Source organism: Gymnogyps californianus, chromosome 1, assembly GCF_018139145.2.
Source record: "Gymnogyps californianus isolate 813 chromosome 1, ASM1813914v2, whole genome shotgun sequence".
Taxonomy (NCBI): domain Eukaryota; kingdom Metazoa; phylum Chordata; class Aves; order Accipitriformes; family Cathartidae; genus Gymnogyps; species Gymnogyps californianus.
This window is the reverse complement of record NC_059471.1, coordinates 142,295,586-142,318,769: the sequence shown is the minus strand read 5'-3', so window position 1 is coordinate 142,318,769 and position 23,184 is coordinate 142,295,586. Positions and strand designations below refer to the sequence as shown.

At 39.1% G+C, this 23,184-nt stretch overlaps 1 protein-coding gene across 1 annotated transcript; it reads right to left on the bottom strand.

Moving 5' to 3' along the window:
* Positions 1-2,707: 2,707 nt before the first annotated feature.
* On the bottom strand, positions 2,708-22,612 carry TTLL1 (TTL family tubulin polyglutamylase complex subunit L1). Its single transcript, XM_050915893.1, has 10 exons — positions 22,565-22,612; positions 17,640-17,772; positions 15,623-15,831; positions 13,639-13,819; positions 12,381-12,515; positions 12,104-12,212; positions 8,679-8,822; positions 6,817-6,903; positions 5,485-5,648; positions 2,708-3,947 (listed from the first exon to the last, which is right to left on the bottom strand). The coding sequence occupies exons 2-10, from the start codon at positions 17,750-17,752 to the stop codon at positions 3,818-3,820; spliced, it is 1,272 nt and encodes a 423-aa protein (XP_050771850.1). The 5' UTR covers positions 17,753-17,772; positions 22,565-22,612; the 3' UTR covers positions 2,708-3,817.
* Positions 22,613-23,184: the final 572 nt, after the last annotated feature.

Sequence of the window (23,184 nt, the reverse complement as noted above, 5' to 3'; positions counted from 1 at the left end):
TATCCAAGTTCCTTCAGAGAACCATTGTATTTTTCAACAGGTCTTAAGTGGAAAAAATAGATATTATGTAGCAATGGAGGTTCCTAATTTTGAGTTTCTCAAGAACATTTTACTTACGTACATGAGGCCTCAAGTTCTTCATAGAAAAGGAAGATTTCCTGCTTGCTTACAGTTTTTTGGGGGTTTGTTTGTTACTGATAATCAGAAAGCCAATCTTAGTCATCTAGAATTTAATGTTATTTCAGTTTTGTTCCTTAAAACTCCCTTTGCATACATAGGTTTTTCATGGATTAGAAGTGAAAATATAGTTAGGCCTTCAAACTTCAACCTCTGCAAAAAGCCTGTTGGAAAAGGAAATGAGGAGAAAGCAGTCTGATGTATCTAATCACTAGTCTATTGTTTTTAAAAAGAAAGTGGAATGAGATCAGGAAGAGAGGGTCACTGTATCTGCAGTCTCTTTGACTTCTTACTCTTTAAAGAAGAACATTGCACTACTGACTTCATGTTTGGGTCAGCAGGATAAATTACTAGCAATACATTGGTTGGAGATATAACTGTAAAATGTGACATCAACATTTGAAATCTAAATTCTAGTTCTGAGATTAAGTACTACATCGTCAAAGATTCCTATTGGAGCTTTTTTTCTTTTTTTTTCCCCAATTAGTAATACTTTAATGTTTTGATTTTGAGGTAGCAATGATAATTTACTAGATATTTTACAGAGGTATTGCATCCTCAAGTAAAGTGTTTGAAATATGCTTTCCCAATACTACAGTGGCCAGAGAGAAGGATTTGCTTGTTCCAAATTGATAGCTCTGCTACAAAAAAACTACTGGTCTGCAAATACTATATGTGAATGAAATATATCTGCTACACACTGGGACAGAAATCCTTATTCTTTGAAAGCAATAGTAAGACTTCCACTGATTTAACAGGATGACAATTTTTCAGAAGTCAGGAGTGGAAGAGATGCATTATTATACTGAGTAATAAGAGTGCAAGCTCAAATGAGTTGACCCTTTCCAAGCCATTAAAAAACCCCCAAACAATTAAATAAGAATATTCAGTATTAGTAATATTATAGGTAGTGCCATTCCTATTCTGTCTTGTCAATGTCTGTGTTCTGGAGGCCCTGATTCAACTTGCTGCCTAGCTGTAAAGACACCATTGCCAACACAGAGTACTACCTACAAACAAGTTTGGAAGAACAAGATTATTTAGATGCTACCATCAGTTTTGGTTCATTGTGAAATTACAGCTAAAAAGTATCCCCTGGATTAAGTCTCCAAAGCCTTCTACAGCAGTAAATCCTAATAACCCAGACCTGGTTTTGCTTTCACATTAAGCCTTCCCAAAAGGGAGACTGAAAGTCACTGCAGCTCAGTTAGTATGTTATGACTTCTACATACTCAAAAACTAACAGTGGGAAGTTGACTTTTTTACCAGAATCTGCATTTCTCAACATGCCTCTTCCCTATAAAGTTCCACCAGTGTAGGCTACAGGGAAGAAGATAAAGGGAAGGAGTAATCATTCTATTGTAGCCATCCTTGCTACTGCTACTGTTACGATAAAACAAGACTACAACATCATCTTTTGTCCAAGCTACTAAAGAAATAAATTACAAGCAGTGGAAAAGAAAGTGAGAGAAAGCTCCATTTTCCTTCTATCAGAGTATCCTTGTTGTGTTGCCTGTCTGTAAGGAATATAACCATACTACAAAGTACTATTTACTACAGTCTTATAGTTCCTAAGGCTGTCACTACTTCCTACTTTACCCCCAACTGCATGTTGGGGGTAAAGCCAGAAACATCTGCCCACTAAATATCACATCATTAAAATAACACTTAATATCTGACCACACATCTACTTAGGAGTAGCTTACCTGTCAAAGTTCAAATATACAAGCAAGACTCACACTTAGGAACTAAAAAAAAAACCAAAACCAAACCAAACACAAAACCCCAACCCCAAAAACTATCAGACCTGGCATTTAGATGAGCTTTACTATCCTGCAGTAATCATCTTTTCTTAGCCTTATCTCGAGAGCCAAGTTGAATATGCTTTTGTAGAGGCCAGTGAGAAGATTCAAGTCTGATGACTTGAGAATCAGTTGGATTTTGGTCTTTATTTTAATGGGATATACAAGATTAATCAAGATGAGGATTACACTTGGAGTGACTCATTCAGTCTACATATTTCATTTTTTATTGCAATGATGAATCCCAGATCATGTGTAAGGGTATTGGTCAGCCCAGCCCACACCTGCCCTCCCTTCCCAGCCCAAACTGCTCTTGCCGGATTGTGTTCCAACTGAGAGTCATCAGCACCAACTGTCCCAAAGACTGCAGTTTGTGAGCAGCTGCCCTCTTCTAGGAGGACCTTCAAAAGCAGGAAAAGGACTGACATTTTCTGTGGTGCAGGTGGTCTGTTTTATGTGTTCAAGAAACTCAAAACTTTTGGGAGAGGTTAAGTTTACTTTGCATGCACTTTAGTGGCCTGCCACATAGGAGGGCAAAGCATGTAGCCTGCTGTGGCAGACAGATTGAGTATCACTGCACTAGTGGCATCCAGATTAGAGTGTATTATGGTTACATGGACATTTGCAACTTTCAGCCTCCTTCGTCTTTCTCTCCACAATACTCCACCATCAAAAAAAAAGGGGGGGGGGAGGAGGGGAAGGAGAATAAAGACAACCAGAACTGCACATTGATGTTTATAAATAACCACCCAATAACTGGTGAAAATGCAAGTGGAAGCAACAGCCAATCACAGACCCAACTAGATTATTTATATGCTATGCTGTTAGAAGACTGAAATACCTATTTTTAACTTTTGCTCTATACATTTTGGTAGCTAATCATCACAACTTTTGTTATCAGAGCTACCAGAAATAGCTTACCATGCGCAATAGTATTTTTGTTACAGTGCACATAAAATATACAAAAATATACAGATATTGTACTTATATACATGCATAAATACAAGAAGAGATTCTGGTGCAAATAAGGATTTATCATTGGCTTCAAGCAATGAGATTTATTACAGTATGTAGTTGTTCTGTTTGTTTTTCCATGGACATGCATTATCTTGAAATAAAAAGTTAATGCCTTGTGAAACAATGCTTCAGTATACCATTTGAAACACTCCCTCAGTCCATGAAACTTTCTACCTTTAAAGAGTTAGCAGCTCAAAACACTTAAAGGAAATTAAAAAAAACACAACAAAAACCCTCATCGTATAAAGAGTTGCTTTTCAATTTCTTAATACTGGTTATAAATCATTAGCTACATTAACTGACAATAGACTCAAGTCCATGTATTGCTATTTTTTCTCTAGTTGCTCTTCTTTTACTAGCAAGAATCTGAACCATCATTGTGACAATATTAACACTCACCACTACCACCCTTTTACAGAATTGACAGCTCATTTATTATAGGGAGGTAGGGATAGGCTACTATAGGAGATAAATTATATCCAGAACAGCAAGGGGTTTCTTTCAGAATGCATATTTTGAGTTGTCATCTTTATAAAGAAAGTTCTTAATCATTACTGAGAGAATATTAGTTTATACAAAGTATATATATGTAAAATTATATATACATACATAATATATATATTATTGTAATAATCATCAAGTCAGTGTATGTCTAGTACAGTTCCTGGTTTTAGAGTGTTCATTTCACTTCTTTTCAAAGGCTGTATTGTCCTCTTTTAATATTTCCCACATGCAATGTAGCAAAACAGAGGAATCTGTTCAAAAACTGCATTTTTGTTCATGATGTCTTCCTACCAAGACTGCAGCTGTTTTTTCAGTTATCACTTCCAGGTGGTTAGTACAGGCTTTCCTGAATCTCTTGCACGATTTCCTTTTACTCCAGTGGATTGCCCAGAACGACTTCGCAAGTCACGATCAGGCCCATCACTTTGCGCCATCTCTTCGTCGTATCTGCAAATAAGATAACCCGTTCAATGCCTTGTCCTGCTATTCACTACACAAACAAGAGTGGGTCCTCTATATTCTATTTGGCTTAATATCTAGCACTGAAATTTAATACAAGCTGTTCTACACACAGGTTTACACATGCATAGTTTGATATGCAGCTATTACTCAAGGAAATATACTACCACATGATACAAGACAGATCAACTGAAATATCTTCAGCTACTTTTTGAAAGAAACAAATAATCTGGCAGCTTTGGTTAAACTCCCAAGTTTGTGAAATTTTATGCTTGTGAAATTTCCCACGTACTTCTGTATTTTTCCTCACTACGTAGGTCTGTGGTTAAGCAGGAACATCAGACTGCTGGCAGTTTAATAAAGTCTTAAGCTATTGCTTCAAACAGAGGATTGTTAGCTGCAGTGTTAAAAAACTCCACTGTTGCATCAGAGAGCGAGTAGGGAAAGAATGAGGTGAACAAACAACAGTGTGCTTAAATTAAATGCATTTGATGACATGTATTTTGTAACACTTAACCACAGTGACAAGTAGTTCTTTAAATATCTAAGCCCATTATGGCCTCAGATAACCTCAGTATATACTTACGTCTCAGCTGCTACGCAAATTCCAAGCAGAAATTGGCTATAGATGCATAATTATAATTATCAAAAGATAATACTACAATATTTTGTAGAACAGTCATTATATATACTTAGTTACACTATCGTATAGGTATTCACAGCTACCATGTATATAACATTATTAAAACTTATATCATAATGCAGCCAACACTTATACTGAACTGTCTTTACTAGCATATAGAAAGAGTATTTAAGATCAGTATGAACTAGTGGATCAACTAGGTACATAACCGCATTCCTGACATACTGAACAATTGTACCACCAGTGCTAGAGAACCTATCTGAACATTTTCTCAAAAAATACAAGAAACTGTATCACCAATATGGTATCTAAATCAGTGTTCCTCTGCATAAGACCAATCAATCCTAGATAAATCCTTCAGACACTCCAATATAAAGATCTGTCTCCTTCATTTCTCTCTTTGTATTACAGATCGTGGAATTTTAAAAATGTCTGACAACTCATTATTATCACATCCATGAATTACACGAGTCAAGGGGCATCATTTCTATGAACTGAGAGAAAATTTGTATCAAATAACTTTTATATCTATTTAACTACCATCTATATATTAGAGTCAATACAATTAAAGTTCTACACGTAGAAGACAAACACTCTCTTTGCCTCTATCCCTCAAACCTAGCTGCTGGAAGCTCAGAAGGTGCAGGCAGGGGCTTATCAAACAAGTAACATTCCCTCTGGAACTGAAGTGAGGCAACTCTGCTTTAATGCACTCCCACCTCCAACGTTGCTATTGCAGCTCCAAAAAAATGAAGTGGTACTTTGTGCCCATTTTTCACATCACAATGGAGTTCACCTTATCTCTGTGGTCTATGTTACACATTAGAAAAGTGAGGTGACTGAAAAACATTTGCATTTATATAAAACATTGATAAAACTTACAAGACTTCATAATTGCCAAGAACCTCTTTTGGTGGAGATTTATTCCATTTACAGTCTGGAATTTCCCCATTAGGCACAGCAATGTTAAGTGTGTCATTAATAAGATTATATTTCAAGATGCGATCGTTAGCAGTACTGGAAGTAAGAGAAGGGGAAGCATTAACCTACAAAAGAAAAAAATGTCAGCATCAATTTTTTGAGTGGTATATAGTTCTCCAAACAGCATGTGTGATGACTACATGTACTATTTGGGAAATTAAGACTCAACATCTCAAAACACATCTTTCAGTTCCTCAGACACTGGAAGGAATCCCCCACTGGGCATTTTTCTTTTTACTTAAAAACAAAAGCACCACACCACTAAGCGTCTGCAGTGTCAGCCTGAAACTTTTTGTTGAGACTAGATTCACCAGGGTTAATCAGACAAGACATAGATTTTTGTTTAATTTTCTAAGCCTACATGGATACAAAACCCATAAACTTTAATGCTTACAATTTGCCTGGTTCACTCCAACAGCTGTTCTATACAGGAATGTGTGGGTTTCTTCTAGGTAAACAGCTTTTATTTATGTTCTTAATCTGAGTTCTCCCCTGTTAAATTGTGAGCTGGAGAAACACATACATGCTCTCAATTCAAAGCACTACATTGCATCTTGTTTTAATTAAAACTGGGCTTCATTTAACGTATCTCTGTGTTCCACATTTATTATGAAGAAGTGGTATCAGAACAATAAACAGATTTTTAATTTTTTTTTTTAAATAAAGTCCATTTACCTTTGATCTTTCGCTTTCAATTAGACTGAGAAAGAAGAGGGCTGGATAAAATATATGTTGAACATACAGATCCAAAGTTAATACACTAAAGAGAAATTCATGTGGGGGAAAAAAAGCCTTCCAAACATCCCAATTATCCTTTGTGTGCCCCTTTTCTTTCCTCTCAATCTGCAACATTAAGGCCATGACAGCATATACAACTTAAGTTTGATGTTATGCTCTATCGAGCCAATGCCAATTTTCCAGCTACTGATACAGTATCTAATAGGGCTGGTAATATTCAGACTACCTCTGATGTCCAATTGTATGGATGCACTGGATTTAAAAGACAAAACAGAAAGCTACAAACAAATAGAAACACCAAACAAACGGGAAACAAAAGCACATGCTAGCTTGGTCATCACATGCCCTATTCTACTTTCCAACATTTTTGTTAATCCACTTACCTGAGGAACAAAAGATATTGTTTCAAAAGAGAAAAGACTACATTGAAATCTACTTAGTTTTATTCTGTGAAATGAGAAGGAAGTTTTTTTCCTGTATTTTATGTAACTTTACCTCAATTAGCCATGGTTTAAGTTTGTCATCAATTATAATGTCATATCCATAACACTCAAAGCAGTGTTTATCATTATTCATTACAGGCTAAAAAAAAAAAAAAAAAAAGACAACAATATGTATTAAAATCAACAATTCAGTAAGTAACCCAATTACACACTTTGTTTGCTAGAAATCACATACGATTATATTATGAATCTCCTACAACAGTTTTCAGTATTGTAACTCTAATATAAGTTTGCTAACTAGTAAGTTCAGGATTGCCTCTTTTTTCCAAGCTGTAAGTAAATATTTCAATATTAATGATTGCATTAATACCAAGGACTAAGTTACATTAATTTTCCATTAAGTTTCCAGCGTGAAAATAAGTGTTTTCATATTTTGCAAAAGTAATAACAAAAGCCTGCATGCATCAGGAGAAATCAGAAGTTTTAAAATTTACATAACACAGCTTCACATAATTGTGAATTCTTTAAACTTCAGAAAAAGGAGACTTATTCAAAGACACTTCTTTTATTATGCTGCTGTAACTATGCACAAATTTGAGGTCAAACAATTACAAGATACATTTTAAAATTATAATTAGCTCAAGTCAACTATGATCCTGAAAGCCAAGAGAGACCAAGGACCAAGTTGTGCTTAGATGCACATCCTCTAGAGAATCAGTAGTTTTCCAGCATCTGCTAAACATTTGCAGGATGCACGGTAAGACTTTTCTTCTATGCAAATCTCATCAGATCTTTTAAAGAAACCTTTGTAACAGGTTAGTGAGATGTTTTCCCCTAGACTAATAATGAAAGCTTTTCAGTTCTTCGGGGAGTGAAAGGGGGAAGGAGGAACAAGCATCTCTTATTACATTTGCCATTGTCAGAAAGACAGAGGACCAAAACATTTCATGCTCAGTAATTCTCGACACCTTTTCTCTTCTAAGGTTCTGCTAACATTTGGATTAAATCCCTTCTCTTCTCACATCTGGTTTCAAATATGATTGCACAGCAGAGGCTGAGTTGAGCCATGCTTCCCCACCTCCCACTGATCCTAGCTTCACGACCTTGTGTCCCTCTTTCTCGTGCTGATTCTGGTGTTCATCTGGTCCTTCAGTGAGGTGATTCAGCTTATTACACTGGCAGAATACTAACCCATCAATAAAGCAAGATAGTAATTGTCAGTTGGGTGAGTGAGCTGATTCAGATCACGATGGTGCCAGGACCAACCCAAAAGAGATGACAGGACCAGGCACTTGGGAACAGGACAGTCCTTGGCACCAGTGAGCTCTTCAGTTACCCCAGCTGACCCACAGAGCAATACTTGCTCTCTAATGTAATCATGGGATATTACCCAAACACTAGAACGTCACTCAAGCAAAGGATTGGTTGCTACTTTTTTTTTTTTAAATAAGAGTTCGTGATAACTATGTGACTCGTGTATAAAAGAGGTGAAACTAAGTTATGTAACTCTGCTGAACTAATAGCCTTACGTTTTCTTTGATAAATTGTCCTCCAGAGCTATTTTTTCTTTGACACATTTGTTATTGCTGAAATGACGTCACGCGCCTTGGCAGACCTTCATACTATTCACAAGGGCAGTATCAAGTCATATTAAATAGTTCACAGAGCCCTCAAGGAAAGAGATTCATTCACTTCGTCAATATGCACAGATAGCTCACCCACCCACCCAAGATTCAAGTTCACTCAGCTCAGAGAAATCACGAGATAACAGAGTTGCAGAAATCAGCATCAGCACCATCACTCAAATAGCAGGAAATAGATTTTAGGGGTTTTGATGGCAAACTCACTTTCACAGTTATGATAAGCCTGCAGCCGTAATGCTATTGCTGGCAGCATTCCAGGAACAGTACTCACCGCAACAGCCTTCAGTGACTGCACAATTATCCAGTGAATTTCATCAAATAATTTGTTTGTGACTTCCTTTCCACGGGTGCTCTCCAGATACAGGCGTAAGTTACTCACTGTCCACTTGCCTCCATGGATATGATTGTAATCATCCTGAAGAGTTAAGGAGTTAATTGAGTCTAAGATTTTGCAGTTGTTCAGCAGTTTTGTTTCCTTCACACAAAAAGCCCACTTATACTTACATACAAGTATTGCTCTAAAAACAAACTCAGCCAATTGGTTTTACTCTATTTTACAGCTTTATGAAGACTTCACCTTTACTTTGAACTGCCCTCTACATAAACTACTGTTTTTATTATACATGTATATGTTTATATCACACATTGCAAATCAAGTAATAAATCTTTCTTAGAAGAAAAAAACCACTGGTACGTTGACAGTTTTATAGTAAAACATAAATTATGATTTGGAAATATAAGTTTTAAAATGTGAAAGGAAAGAATTGAACTTTTTCCTCCTCTGGGGATAAAGGAGAAATAATTAAGTGAGCAATAGCTAAATTTCACTGAAGTTAGCTGTTTTAAAATGCAGCACTTGAAAGTGCTTGTCTGTGTTTATTCATTTAAAATGCGACTTGTCTGTTTCCCAAAAGGCAAACACGGTATCTTCTTAATGGTGCTACTGACAACAGTTACATTCAAGAAGACAGTGAAATGACACCTGAATTATTTTTAAAGGTTAATTTTTCAAGTAATTCAGTACTTTGATATAGAAAAAACACTAAGTGCTACTGAAACAGAATGGGGAAAAAGGAGGTTACCTTACATCTGCCTTTTCAGAGGCTATCAAGTCTCTGCACTATATTCTCTTTAAACGGAAAGACAAGAGCAAACTGAGGGTATTCTTACTGATGGAAAGACACACGTTCAGCCCTTGAATAACACTCAGGACAAATGCTTTGTCCCTTTATAAAGGTTCTCCTCAGAGCATTTCTAAGAATGCATGATTGTATGCCTGCTAAATTATAAAACACAGAATGCATAGAGCAGAAAAAAGTTCTGAGAGGAACGAAATCTGTCGTCCTCTAAGACGAGGTCAGAGAAGCCTCTATTTTTAGGCTTTTTCTACAGCTCCCCCCTTAGTAAATCTGGAAAATTGGACTGTACAAATAAAGATCTGAAACATGGTTCTCAGGACTTGCTGCATGGAAAAAATGTCTTGAGACCAGATTCCAGCAAGGGAACAGAGATCAAAGTTTCAACTCTCTTTGCATTTCAGAACAAGCACTCAAATCAAAATAGATTTCAACTGGGTAGAGCTTTACACAATCACAGCTGTTTAATTAAAAATATTAAAACAAAGTAGAATATTGCAGGCTACATAGAAGATCACTAACTGAAAATAATTAAGTAGAAGAATTACTGTTGTTTTGTTTGTATTACACATGCAGTGAACAATGACTTAGAACTGTGTTTTCCAGCACAAACATTACAATGGGTATACTGACTTACCCTCCTTCCTTCATTTTACTCTTTCCCTCTCCCTGATATTGACTTGTACACTTTTCAAATTAGGGATGTTTTCCCCTGAGTTTGTAGGGTACGAACACACTGGAACTCTACGGTTCATGTAGGGCTTAGAGTAGAGATAACAGCTAGCACTTAAAGAGTTTTTCCAGACCTCATCATAATTCTGATAAATTACTTGACAATTCAAATTAGGTTCTTCTTCTAAAACTGTACAGCCTAAGAGCCTCCAAAGTTACAGACACATTTAAAACAGGACAGATAGGATGGATAGAGTGGCTTTACATTAAACTTCTCTCACTTCTTTCTGCAAAACTCAACAGATATTAGTGGTTCAGAATTTTAAAAAAGTTTTTCAAATACTCTAGTAATGACTCCACATTTTTAAGCTGCTACTTCTATACCCATTTCTGTTGGCCTTTCCTCTCTCAAAGTGACCTCACCACTACTTTCATTTCTACTTTTATTTAGGAGAAATCTTGAAGGCTATTCTTTAACTGGTAGAGAAGATGAAAGGGTGCACAATAACGGGACAGGCAACATATCACATGCCTCTCCACTGCTGCTGGCAACAGCACCATGATTTATGCTCTAAGTTGTATGGGATCTGCTTTCACCACAACTAATTCTCAGTGTGCCCTGTCAAACCATAATGTGTTTGAAGCACTTCACAAATCAGCACCTGAGCAAGAAAATGCTTGTAGTACTGAAAAATGCCACATTTTGACACCCTGGCTTATAACTACCACCATAAGTGACATTATAATTTACATTGTTGTTACAGGAATATCCAGATAAAAACAGTTCTGGTATGCTGCACATCTTACAGAACAATAATAGACAAGGCACATTTAGCAAGGTCGCAATTTAAGATACATATAATGTATCTTGTGTGTGAGCGTATGTGAATATATATATGGATATATATACGAGTGTATGCATGCGTGTATGTACATACACGTTTATTTTCCATACTCTTAAAATAAAACCTATGAAATTAGGAAGTGCGACAATAGAGTTTTAATTACTGTAACAGAGGCATGGTTTATAAATCACAGACATCCGCTAAAAACGCAAAAGGGACAGTCATCATCATCAAGTGGATTCCCTGAAGAAACAAGGCTTGTGCAGTGATAGCGTATGCCCATCTGTTCATGTCACCCCTGACCCACTAGCCTTTCCTCCCACTGGTGAATTTCAGCCTATTTTGACATAGGGAAGTGCTGTCAAAGCTATCAGCTTTCCACATGTTTTATGAATGCCAATGGCAAATTACAGGACAGAACTGTTCTGCAGGCAGAACTCCATCTTTGTCCGTTCAAGAGGAAGCCACCAGCTGGCCAGGCAGCAAACATTTATCTCCAAGCTCACAACTGCACATTCCCTTTCTTACCCAGAGAAGGAAGGTGGGGGCAGCGGGGGGGGGGGGAACATAGGAAGAAGCTGGAAAGTACTGTGATGAGTAAGTGCTGGAAATAGGAAAGCTGAATTAACTGCATGGGAGAGAGAGAGAGGGAAGGAGAGATCAGGAAGGCGATATTGAAGTGCTATTATAAAATACAAATCCACAGGAACCAGGCTTCATTAATTCCATTGCTCACAGAATCAATTGCTAAGTGAGCATATTAGCATTTAAATGATAGGAGACTTGAAGAAAACCCCTGTTTTAAACTACTGCAAGTCAATACTGAAGATATGACCGTCTATTACAGAGCTGCAACTCATTACCTTACATACTTTTGATCTGCAGTCTTCTAAAATTTATTTATTTCTACGTTCAGTTGAACTATTTTAATTGCAAGATGATGAAGAATATGACAAATAAAACCTTTCTATTCCAAGTTTTTGGGACAATTTAAGAAAATCAGTCTTGCTACAAAAGAGCACCTAAGAACTCAGTACACTTACCCCATGTTTCTGAATGGCAACATTTGTAAGGTGTACAAACATGTTATCCAATTCACTTGTACTTGGTGTATATTTTACTGTGCAAAACCGGCAAAATCCGAGTTTATACCTTAAATGCAAAAAGTCATTAAAATGTGTTACACCCCAATAAGAAATAAGGAAAAGAGCATCCTAGGATACTATGTACACATTAAACTTCTTTGTGCAACAAGCGCAACATTATTTTGACTACATTAAACATTCTCTCAAAACAAAATACAAATACATACAATCTTACATGTAACATCTCAGTGGACGATACGTAGATACTAAAACATACAGACGAAGATCAAATTTCTTTCCACCAATAAGTAATGGATTGTTGATATAGAGAGAAATCACATAGGCTTCTTTGGAAGACTGAGATACAAACCTGAAAAACACAAATCACGTTTCAGAATGTGACATTGCAACGATATAATCTGATAAGTCGTCTTCTTCTTTAGAAGCAGTCTGTAAATTTTGGATTGACTGAAATCTTGCATCTTTTGCCAGACAATGTATAAAGTTGTAGTGGTTAATAATACACACTTGGCATCAGGCATTATATACCAAAAAAAGTTAAAAATACTAAACAGATGACCAAGATCAATTAACCATTTAAACTCAGTTTTGAAGATAACAGGGTAGCTGATCGAGCCATTCAGAATGCAGCTCTACAAGCCAGTCTTTTCCTTGGAGAGTATTTAGAGCTTGGCATGGTTCAGACAAGCAAAGAGTACATATTACATTACCTTCATTAGTTAAGATCTTATACTCCTAGAATATTTGTATTTATGCTTGGTGTGTAATTGCAAACAATTGTGAAAAGCTAAGATAATTTTCAGATTGTGACATTCTTCAGATTCCAAGTCAAACAGGAAGGGGCGGGGGGGGGGGGGGGGGGGGGGGGGGGGGGGGAGACTCAAGTGATATTCAGCCAGTCACTTTATAACAGGAAAAAAATTAACATTAGTTGTGTGATCAAAACTTTTACTAGTCAGAGAAAAACATAGACTGCTAACCTGTTTCATCCATTTGGAAGTAGATCACCAACATGAGGTGTATTATTTTGTGCTCCAAATGGATAATGTATTTATTTAATATAAATGCATTCTTCCTTTGTACTAATTTAAAAAGTGATTTAATAGATATAGTAAATAAAATAATTCTTGAAATTGCTTAGGGAAAGATCTTTCGTTGCTTCCTGTTATTTAATACTATGAAGCAGAACAATTTATTTTTGTGCAATTTTTTCCCCAACAACACTGAAAGCATTTTCATAAAGAATAGTTAATTGAACAGTTCTTTGTACCTCCTCATACCAAAACAAATCGTATTAAAACCTGCTTGAAGGAGGAAGTCAGATAAAAACTGAGATTAAATACAAAACTAACTATATAATGACAAAGCAATAATAATGGAATACTTTTCCCATGCATCAGACAATTAGCACGTTGATGTGGTTCACCTGATTACAGAAAGTACAATAAAGGGTTTGGGTTTTAAGAACTTACGAAGATGTTTTGCTATCTCGAGACCATTTTTTAATTTGGGAGAGTTTATTGATTAGAAATATTCCTTTTCCTTGAGCTTTGCCACAAGGTTTCATAATCCAAGTGCTGGAGGGATTTTTTCTGAATTCTTCAACAAAGAGATTATAATCGGCAGGAAGCATAAAAGTAACAGGAACAAAATCTGAGTTAAGGGGAAAAAAAAGGTGCACAATTAAGGACACTACATCTGATAAGGCTATTGACACATACAGACTAAAAAAAACTGCTGTCTTTTCAGTCTTCCAGTCTGGCATGATCCACCTTCATTAAGACTCATGTTGCTTTTTATCTCATTTAAATTCTAGTTTTTACTTAAACAAACAATTGCAAAATATTGCATGCTGCTAACTTCAGATTAATAATTTTAATTCACATGAATCAATTTTCTTCTTCTGTTTATATGCTGTGAAATTAGAGTATTATATACCATTCCAACTTAACTTCATCAAACTTTCTCAGTTTCCTATGTCAGCTTTTACCATTCTGCTAAACACCTTATCATCCTCTGTGCATGCAAAAATGTGAATGTTGATGTTGCTTCCCCTTTGGATGTGGTAATATTTATTTCCATGTAACTCTCATTAGTCATTCTTATTTGCTCCCACAATCAGTATTACCATGCTTACTGAAATCTAAAGAAAAGCATTTCTCGCTTTTTGCTATTAGATTATCTTCACTTCCATCCATACAGAACTGCTTCTTTCTTACACAGATGAACAGCGCTTTCATTTCACTTTCCCAAGATGTAAATCAACTCAACATATCCCCATCTCTGTTTCACTCCAATGCTTTCTGACCTCCAAAACAACTTTAATCTCCTCATTCCTGATCTACTGCTGGCTTGGTTTTGTTTTTTTCGGGTTTTGTTTTGGTTTTAATTTTATTTTCTAGCAGTCACTACTTGTTCTCCAACTTCCCCCAAATTTCTCCTCTGAAGAGTTTGTTCGTTCAGTTCTGTCCAGAGCCTTTCTGCAAAAGTTTATTTTAGTTTTTGCTCCAGTATAAGATTTTCAGATAATGTTTTTTTACTTTTGAATTAAAGAAACTCCAACCCTGTCTCACATGAAGTTCCAGAGCCCTTTGGTTTCACCACTAATCTTATTGCAAAGTACCTTAATTCCACAATTTTCCCTCTTCAAAATAACTTAAAAAAACAAAACAAAACAAAAACAACAAAACCCCAACCAAACAACCCCTCCCTCAGACCCCCCAACCACAAAAAGCCTAGTTACAAAACTATTTCTGTACCCTTACATTTAAAAATAGGAATTTCATTATCATTTCATCCAATGTTGCTTCAGCTAATGCTGCACTGTTAAGTTCAGTCTTTAAGGACCTTACTACTTACAAAACTAAGTCTAAATACAACTTCTGTGCACATAAACTGGATTTGTGCTCCTCCTTGAATACTGCTGAATACTAGCAGGTACACAGTGGAGGAATTGGGCCTTAGTGCTGTGGTAATATGACAGGGAAACAGAAATGTTCAATCTTTTATTCCTGCTTTGTCTCTAATTTCAACACAGATCCTGAATGAGTAGCATCCCCTCTGTTCCTCTCAATTTGTAAAATATTAGCCATTATCCTTCAAAACAAGGTTTGTGAAAAGCTTTGAAAAGATAGTATTTCATATGAAATATTCACTACTACTGTTTTTATCACTTTCCCTATTCTTGTGTTTCGTTATGCTCTAATGGCAGATTTGAGGGGAGGGAAAAGGAGGAGAAGACAGAGAGAGAAGGCGGTTAGGTTTGCAGAATGCAGCAAACTATTTTAGGATAAAGTGCACTTTACTTAATTGACAGGGACAGAGCATTTCAAGATAGTCACTTTAATGTTCTAACACTTCAGAGGTTCAGTGCTTTATGCACAGAAAAGCCAGCTCAATTCCAGGTTATTGACTACGTAGGAAAAAAGATAAAAGCCGATAATGAGAACCACATACCCAAATAAATATATTTCCCATTTTCATCCTTTTCTGCAAGAGGACTTCCTTCTTTCTCAAGTTCTTTCCTATATCGCTTGATATTCTTTACCATCAAATCTTTTCTGGTCAGTTCATAGTGGTTTGGGAAATGATTGACAATTTGGTCATCAGAGAGGCGGTAACCAGTTTCCACACTGAAAACATTTCTGATTGTTTGTACGCTCATCCTGAAAGCAAAGACAGATACCAAATGATTTCTCCCAAGAAACACAATTCAGGAGGACAAAGTCGAAATTTTTTTGTTACATTCACTTCATCTTTTCTCTCTCTCATTTCTCTTTATAGTATAATTTTTTGCTGCAGTGACAATCCAACATATCCTGAACTTCTATTAGCAAAACCAAAGAAATCCTGCCGGTTTTATCGATCCCTCTACTACTACAGAAATTGGCACAGAAAGTGAGGAAAGGAAGATGACAACTTGGCCCTACTGGATACTGGCTTGTTGATAGTTTGGTCAACCCCCAGCAGGGCCTAAAAATGACTGATGCGCATCCTAATGCTATAGAAGCATCTTTCTAAATCTGTTACTTCACTCTCTGGAAACTCAGCTTTCCTCTCAAAAAAAGCCACAAAAACAACCTCCTACTGACTACCTTGCTATTCGGATTGTAAAGGAATCAAGCATATGAACTGAAAACAGTGATTCAGAGATCTTGCTAAAACCACCCATAAATGCCAGATCAGAGGGCTGCAGTGACAAGTCATCAAATTAGTTATCTACTTAATTTTTCACAGAAGATAAGAGCAGGGTCATAGATACAAAGAATTTTCTGTATTAGATGTCTCACATTGGAAATTTAAGAATATTTCCTGAATGCCATCAATCTGCTGCGTTATCATTTCAGGAAGAAAATAAAACCCAACCCAAAACAAAACAACCAGTCACACAACAGTTTCCATGAGTGCCCTGTTCCCCCACTCCCCCCCAACTGCATTCCAAAAGCATGAGCAGATTACTAGATTCCTACCCATTCAAATAAGTGGTTCACAAAGGGTACATTTGGCAGCACAAACCGCCATTCTGTCGTATTTGAAAGGGACAATATAAATTGTTTGGTTTGCTTAAAGAGTATTGTTTCTTCCAATTAATAGATTACTGCATTCTAGGACAGCATTTCACAGTCTTATATTAGACAAATGCCAAATAAGAAGCTAGATTATTTACTCTCCTCCTTTCACCATTATCTTGATTTAATTTCACATTCACTCTCAGTATTGAAATATTGAATAATTAGTCTGCATATAAATCATTATCATGAAGGAAAAGGCAAGTACAGTTCTCAAGGCCTTTATTACAGGAGCCTGGACTCTGGTAACAGGGCAAGCCTCCGTTACATTGATAAAAGAATATTTTATCATATATTGGAACCGTGTACTCTTGGATTATTTCGCTTATGTTGTGTTGTCAGAAAATTTTGGGAAAAGATACCTTCAAAGATTCCCCTCAGGCCACAAATCCCTTCCAACAGTAAAGGAAAAATTCTGCTTACTACATTCAAAAAAAATCAAATAAAATCAGGTATCACACTTCAAAATAAAAAACACTGAGCACAGCCTTTCCCCTGGTCTTTTTACAACTGGTATTCCCAGAAGTGATCGATATCTTGCTAGGTCACTGACTTTCCACTCCCTGACAAAACCTTTGGCAAACTGCAAAGATACATGAGATCAGTAGCATGGTAATGGATCCATGCAGATGGGACCTTCTACCCTGAGGAACACCAATGACTTTAGCAGGCCTGCATAGATACAGGAATCTACCAATGCAAATCTGAACAGAAGATCAGCAATAGCCGAAGAAATTACAGAAGCAACAAAACAATGTTACACTCTCAGGAGCACTGCAGTAATTCAATAATAATTTCTGCATCTTTCATTTTTCAACATGCATTTTGTTCTATTATTAACGGTATTAACATAAGCTATTAAAATGCTTCACAAATTTAGAAATTGGTATTTTTAATGTACTTACCAATAAAAATTCCAGTCTTCATTTTCTGCCACCTGAATCCAGCCTCTTTTTTCAAAATTGTTTATTAGAACAGATTTTTCTATGTCAGTTACCCACTTTACTTTTCCTGCCATTATCCTAAAGCAGAATCAACCTGTTAGTAAAGAAGAGTTTAAAGATGTCAAGTTGAAAACAGGGGAGAATACAAACCAGGAAAGTCAAAGCGGAAGAAAAGTGGCATCTAGAAAGCACTTTAACATAAGTAAGACAGAAGTAGTAAATTAATTTAAAAATCAAGGAAAATAACATCTTAGGTTCAGACTGAAACCCTGCATTTGTCAACTGGACAACTGCAAACAAGGACACTAGTTACAAGGACCTTTCACACTGCCCAGCCAATCCACCTTTTATGAATGGGCACACAGCTCATGTCTCCCCTCAAATACAGTAATGACAGAAATCACTATCGTACACTTACTGGGTAATGTTTACAGAACCAAGCGTAGAACACAGGCATTTTATTATTTCTAACCAAGACTTACACACATATACTTTTTTGCTTTGTTTTGAAGTAGGAGAGTTCATATGGATCACTTAGTGACTGTAGAAGAAAAGAGAACGATTCCAAGAGAAATCCCTTACATGCTCTATCAAGAATCACGATTTACTATACCGCAAGGAAGGGAACCAAAGTAATGTTACCAACTTTGTGTTGTCTTCTCTGTATTTCATGCAGCCATGATTTTGCCTTCTGCTCTAGCTGGGGGGAAATGGATAAGCTGATATCATTAAACCCTTGACAGCAGGATTTCCCCAAACCTAAGGTGGTTAGAACAGTGCTTATAAGCTGCATTTCAATTCATGACACCTAGGTGTCACTTTCTACATTAGATCTCTCACTTGTCCAGACCAGCCTTTTCTGTCAGGATCATGCGATCATTCCGGCTGGAAGGGACCTCAGGAGGTCTCTTGTCCAGCCTCCTGCTCAATGCAGGATTAGCTATGAGGTCAGACCAGGTTGCTCAGAGCTTTATCCAGCCACATTTTGAAAACCTCTGAAGATGAAGATAGCACAGCTTCTCTGGGTATCCTGTCTCACTGCTTGACTGGCCTCATGGGGAAAAGTTTTTTTTCCATATATTTTTCCATATATTCTGAACCTCTCTTCTTTCAGCTTATGTCTGTTGTCTCTCATCTTCCCACCCTTCACCACGCTAAAGAGCCTGGATCTGTCTTTTTGATAACCTCATAGGTACAGGCAGGCTGCTATTAGGTGACCCCAGAGCCACCTCTTCTCCAGGCTGAAGAAACACAGTTGCCCCAGCTTCTCCTCACCAGACAAGTGCTTCAGCCCTGTGACCATCTTGGTAACCCTCCGCTCAAATCAGTCCAGTTTATTGATGTCTGTCTTGTTCTGGGGGGGCTCAAGTTACTTTTGTCAATCCTCTGGTATAATCATGTTACATCCTTGCCCTTTTTGTTTGAGAAAGACAGCCAAGTCTAGCAAGGTGGGAACGCACAACAAATGCACTGAAGAAGGAGTGATGACAAGCGCAGCACCCACAATTGCTGCCTCTCTGAAGTGCAGGCTGAAGCTTTCTGACAGCAGCAGGCACTCACCCACTTGCACTCCCCTTTACAAGGGCTGTTAGGCGAGATCGCCTTCACACAGTGTCTCATATCGTGCATTAATGTAATACCAATGAGGATGGGGGCAAAGAAACATGAATTGAAGCATGTCATCCTTTGTGCATACATAGTCTAGAGCCAAAAGCCTACAGTCCAGTGGATGTGCACAGAACACTAAACTTTATACAACGAACAACATATTTACCCCATCTCTAAGTAAGTGATGAAGCCCAGCCTCCCAGGATCTAGGCCTGATTAGTACACAACTATTAAGCAAGCTAACATATATTCGTGAGCAAATGATAATGACTGACAAAGTCAAGGGTAGACAGCTCTCATAAGCAGTTTCAACGTTGCTGTTTAGTCTTTCCGCAGTTCATTCCACAAATCAGTTTTACAATTGCAGCCTAGTGAATTTTCATAGTTATGTTTCACAGAAATCAACTGCACAGAAGTACTAATTCAGAAGAAAATCTCTTTGAGCCCAAAGCAGATTATTTGGCACATGCCTCTCCCAAGAATAAAAACTGCCACACAAGGGAGTGGGAGAGAGCGGAGTTACACACGCACGTAACATCATCTATCGCTCCCTCTACATATAATTTTCCATTGAAAAGTAACTTAAAACTTCAAATCACCTTTACTAATGTAGTACTGTAATTAACGCAAGTAAGTAATGAATGTAGTTAATACAATTTTTGCAACTAAGATATTGGACTGGAATTCAAGGGGTGTTCAGTTTTCAGGACTAGATATGGAGATGTAAACTTGCCAGCAAGCTAACACCCCTACGGTTTCTCTCTTCCTGGGAGGCATAGCCCATTATATAGTGCTCCCACCTTTTCCTTCCTAGACTATTTAAATTGCCAAATTCCACAAGGCAGAAATGTTTACTATTAGACTTTGATTTTAAAGAATTTTAGACACACTTATTTTTTATTCACATTGGTAAAACAAGTTGAAATCAAGCTTAAATAGACAGATGAAAAGAGTATATGAAGGCTCAGGGTCTGTCTTTTTGTGTATGCTTATACAACACCTAGTTCTACAAGGTCATGATCTTTCTCTGGGCCTTCCAGATACTACCAAAACAAAAATAAATGACACAAAGGGATCCATTTATTTGTACTGAAGTATGTATGATTCACAATCAGTGACTCACTAGTACCACACACCATCTTGTTGTGGTTTTAAAAGTTCAGGGATTAGTCAGCTTGGAATAGAATTGTCCCTTCAAAAGGAAATGTGTTAAATGCTACGACAGCATTAACCACACACCACGTAAAATTTTCAAAAGGCCTTAAAACGCATCCTCCGCATCTCCAAGCTACCCCATGAGGTTTCTCTGTCACTTGACTCCCTCATCTTGCTCCCTACTTCCCAAGTGTGTCTTACTCCAGCATCCTTAGTACATAAGCTACAACTACCCTCAGGGCTTGTTCCTCCAGAAACGCTGTATCAGATAAATGTAGCTGTCTGCGCCTCTGTCTTTACAGAAGCACGTAGCTGCCGCCTGGCAAAGATTAAGAGACCGGGTGCGCTGCCACAAGCAGGGCTACTTTGCCAACATTTCTAATGCTGCAACCTCATTTCTACCCTGGGATGCAACAGCTGTCACAGTATCCTTTCTATAGGATTCTTTATGAAGAGTTTTCAACACATGCTACACGTCCTATGGCAAGGAACCCTGAAAGATTGTGCGTACTGATCCAGCAAGTGGATTTTTTGGTAGCAGGTGGGACTGCTCCATGACTAGTTATACTATCTGACTCCCAGAGTCTGCACTGGTTGATTTCAGAAGCCAGAGAAAATTCAACAGAAGACTCACCACAGGAATGTGAGTTAAAACGAAACCAAAGCTAAAAATTGAAGATAACTTACACCACAAATAAAGAGAAAAATGACAAGAGTGTCATTCTTTTCCTGTTTTGGGAACTTTAGGTCTTATAGATCCATCCCGCTACAGGAGGATTGAAAGCATAGCAATACAACAGCAGACTGAAAATTAGTCCTTGGTTTATGTGGACAGTGTGATCATGTCAGATGATGTTTAACTGGCCTGTAAATAAAATCTTCTGATTTGATTACTGAAACCCACAAACAAGGGGGCATAAAAAATAACTTATACTAAGTTGTACCAAAACCTTTATTTTCAATAATATAATTTTAATACAATATAATTTTCTACAGGAATCCTCTAATCCGCAATTAGGTATTCTAGATAACCTGATGAGATTGCATGAGAGAACCATGCATTCATGGTTGCAAGCATGCAAACTTCTGGTCAACTGAGATCCTTATCTTCCGTAAACGTCAAAGAGCTGTATAACACAGCCCTAGCCCGCATATAGTAGGGTAACGGTACAGTAAGTCAAATCCTTTGCAGAGCACCAGACCTCCTACTCAGGGGACAAGAAGTATAGAATACAGGCACAGCAGGCCTGACACCTTGCCAAAGCACTGCCTTTACTGCCCAGGCTGGTCCCTGGGGCAGCAAGTAAATGTAAAGAAGCCTAGCAGCAGCCTAATCCAAGGCAAGGGCCTCTTGCCCTGGCACAAATTCATGAGGTGACGGTGAGATCCAAACGCATCCCGGACGTCATCATAACTGCCACTACGGAAGCTACTCATGCTGACCGCAGACCATCTTTTCACACTGCAAAATAAGTGTAAGCAAGCGGTGCCGGTGCCTGCGGCACCTGATCTAGCAAGCTCTAGTTGCTTCTAACAGTTGAAAACATAACTGTGGTTCATTATTAAGTTTATTACTGGAAAATCCAGTTCGGCTGATGTGGTTGTGCCATCAGAGGAGACCGGGAGGGCCTGCCACAGCGACTCCCAAAATCTCAGGGATAAAAAAGGAGCCGAAGACCGAAACAGCCGCGTCGCTGAGCTGTCGGAAACGGCGAGCCCGGGGGAGCAGGAGACCACCAAACGCCCCAGAACCAGACGCGTGCACGCCACGCGTTCCCTCCCGCAGGGGACCGCAGCGGAGGCAGCCGGGCTCGGGCCTCCACCAACGCCTCACCCGCGGCGCGACGCGCCATGTCGCGACAGCCGCACGAAGAGGCTGACTCCGGCTGGCTTTGCCCCCGTCTCTCCCAGGCACCCTCCGAGAGTGGGCCCGCAGGGGAACCTGGGCGAGACGATTACCTCCCCCCTCCATCTCCCAGGATGGGTCGCGATCCCACAGGGATCTTCAGCTGTCGCGACAGTCCCGGGGGGAAGGGAGGCCAACCGCCTCCCCCGACGGCGGGTGGTTGCAGCCCGCACCGTGTGTGTGTGTGGGACGACGCAACCCGCGCCCCCGCGCTCACCTGCCGACGGGAGAGGCGGCCGCGGCTCCCCCTCACGCCCAGCCGTCCCCGCCGGCTGCTCCCATCGCCCCGCCGGCGGCTCCGCTGCGCGGCCGCGGCCAGCCCCCCCCCTCCCCGCCCCTTCCGGCGCCGCTCCCTAGCAACCGCGACGCGCCGCGGGCGGGACTTCCGGAGCGGAGGCGGTGGCAGGGAGGAGCTCAGTTGCCAGGGTGACGCACAGCGGCCCCGCCCCGCGAACGCGAGGGGCTGCGCAGCCCGGCGCGGCCGGCGGCCATCTTGTCTCCGTAACGGGGAGACCTGCGGTGCCTTTCGCTGCTCCGGAGTGAGAACCACGTCAGCCCAAACTCTCGGTAGCCGCGCTGCGAGGGAGGAGGGGTGCGGAGGGTGCCTGGCGAGGCCGGGGCCCGGCGCAGGCCCTGAAGGGAAGGGGCGTTCCCTTTGGGGCCTATGCCAGGCTCCGGCGGCGCCTGCCCTTTTCCGTCAGCCTCCGCATGGTTTGAGCCTGACAGGAGGGCCCTGAAACCTGCCCGACCCTCTCGCCATTACCCACTGTGCCTGGGGCCATTTTGATCTTAAGCTGCTGCGGCCTGGGCCTGTCCCATTGTCAGAAAAAAAGTCCC

What these genes read in the sequence shown, in the direction of transcription:
- TTLL1 (XM_050915893.1), bottom strand. Translation starts at nt 17,752, where the DNA reads ATGGCAGGAAAAGTAAAGTGGGTAACTGACATAGAAAAATCTGTTCTA. An exon ending in CGTCCACTGAGATGTTACAT is followed by an intron (nt 12,213 to 12,380) that starts GTAAGATTGTAT and finishes TTTGCATTTAAG; the next exon opens with GTATAAACTCGGATTTTGCC. An exon ending in TTAAACCATGGCTAATTGAG is followed by an intron (nt 5,649 to 6,816) that starts GTAAAGTTACAT and finishes TTTCTTTTGTAG; the next exon opens with GTTAATGCTTCCCCTTCTCT.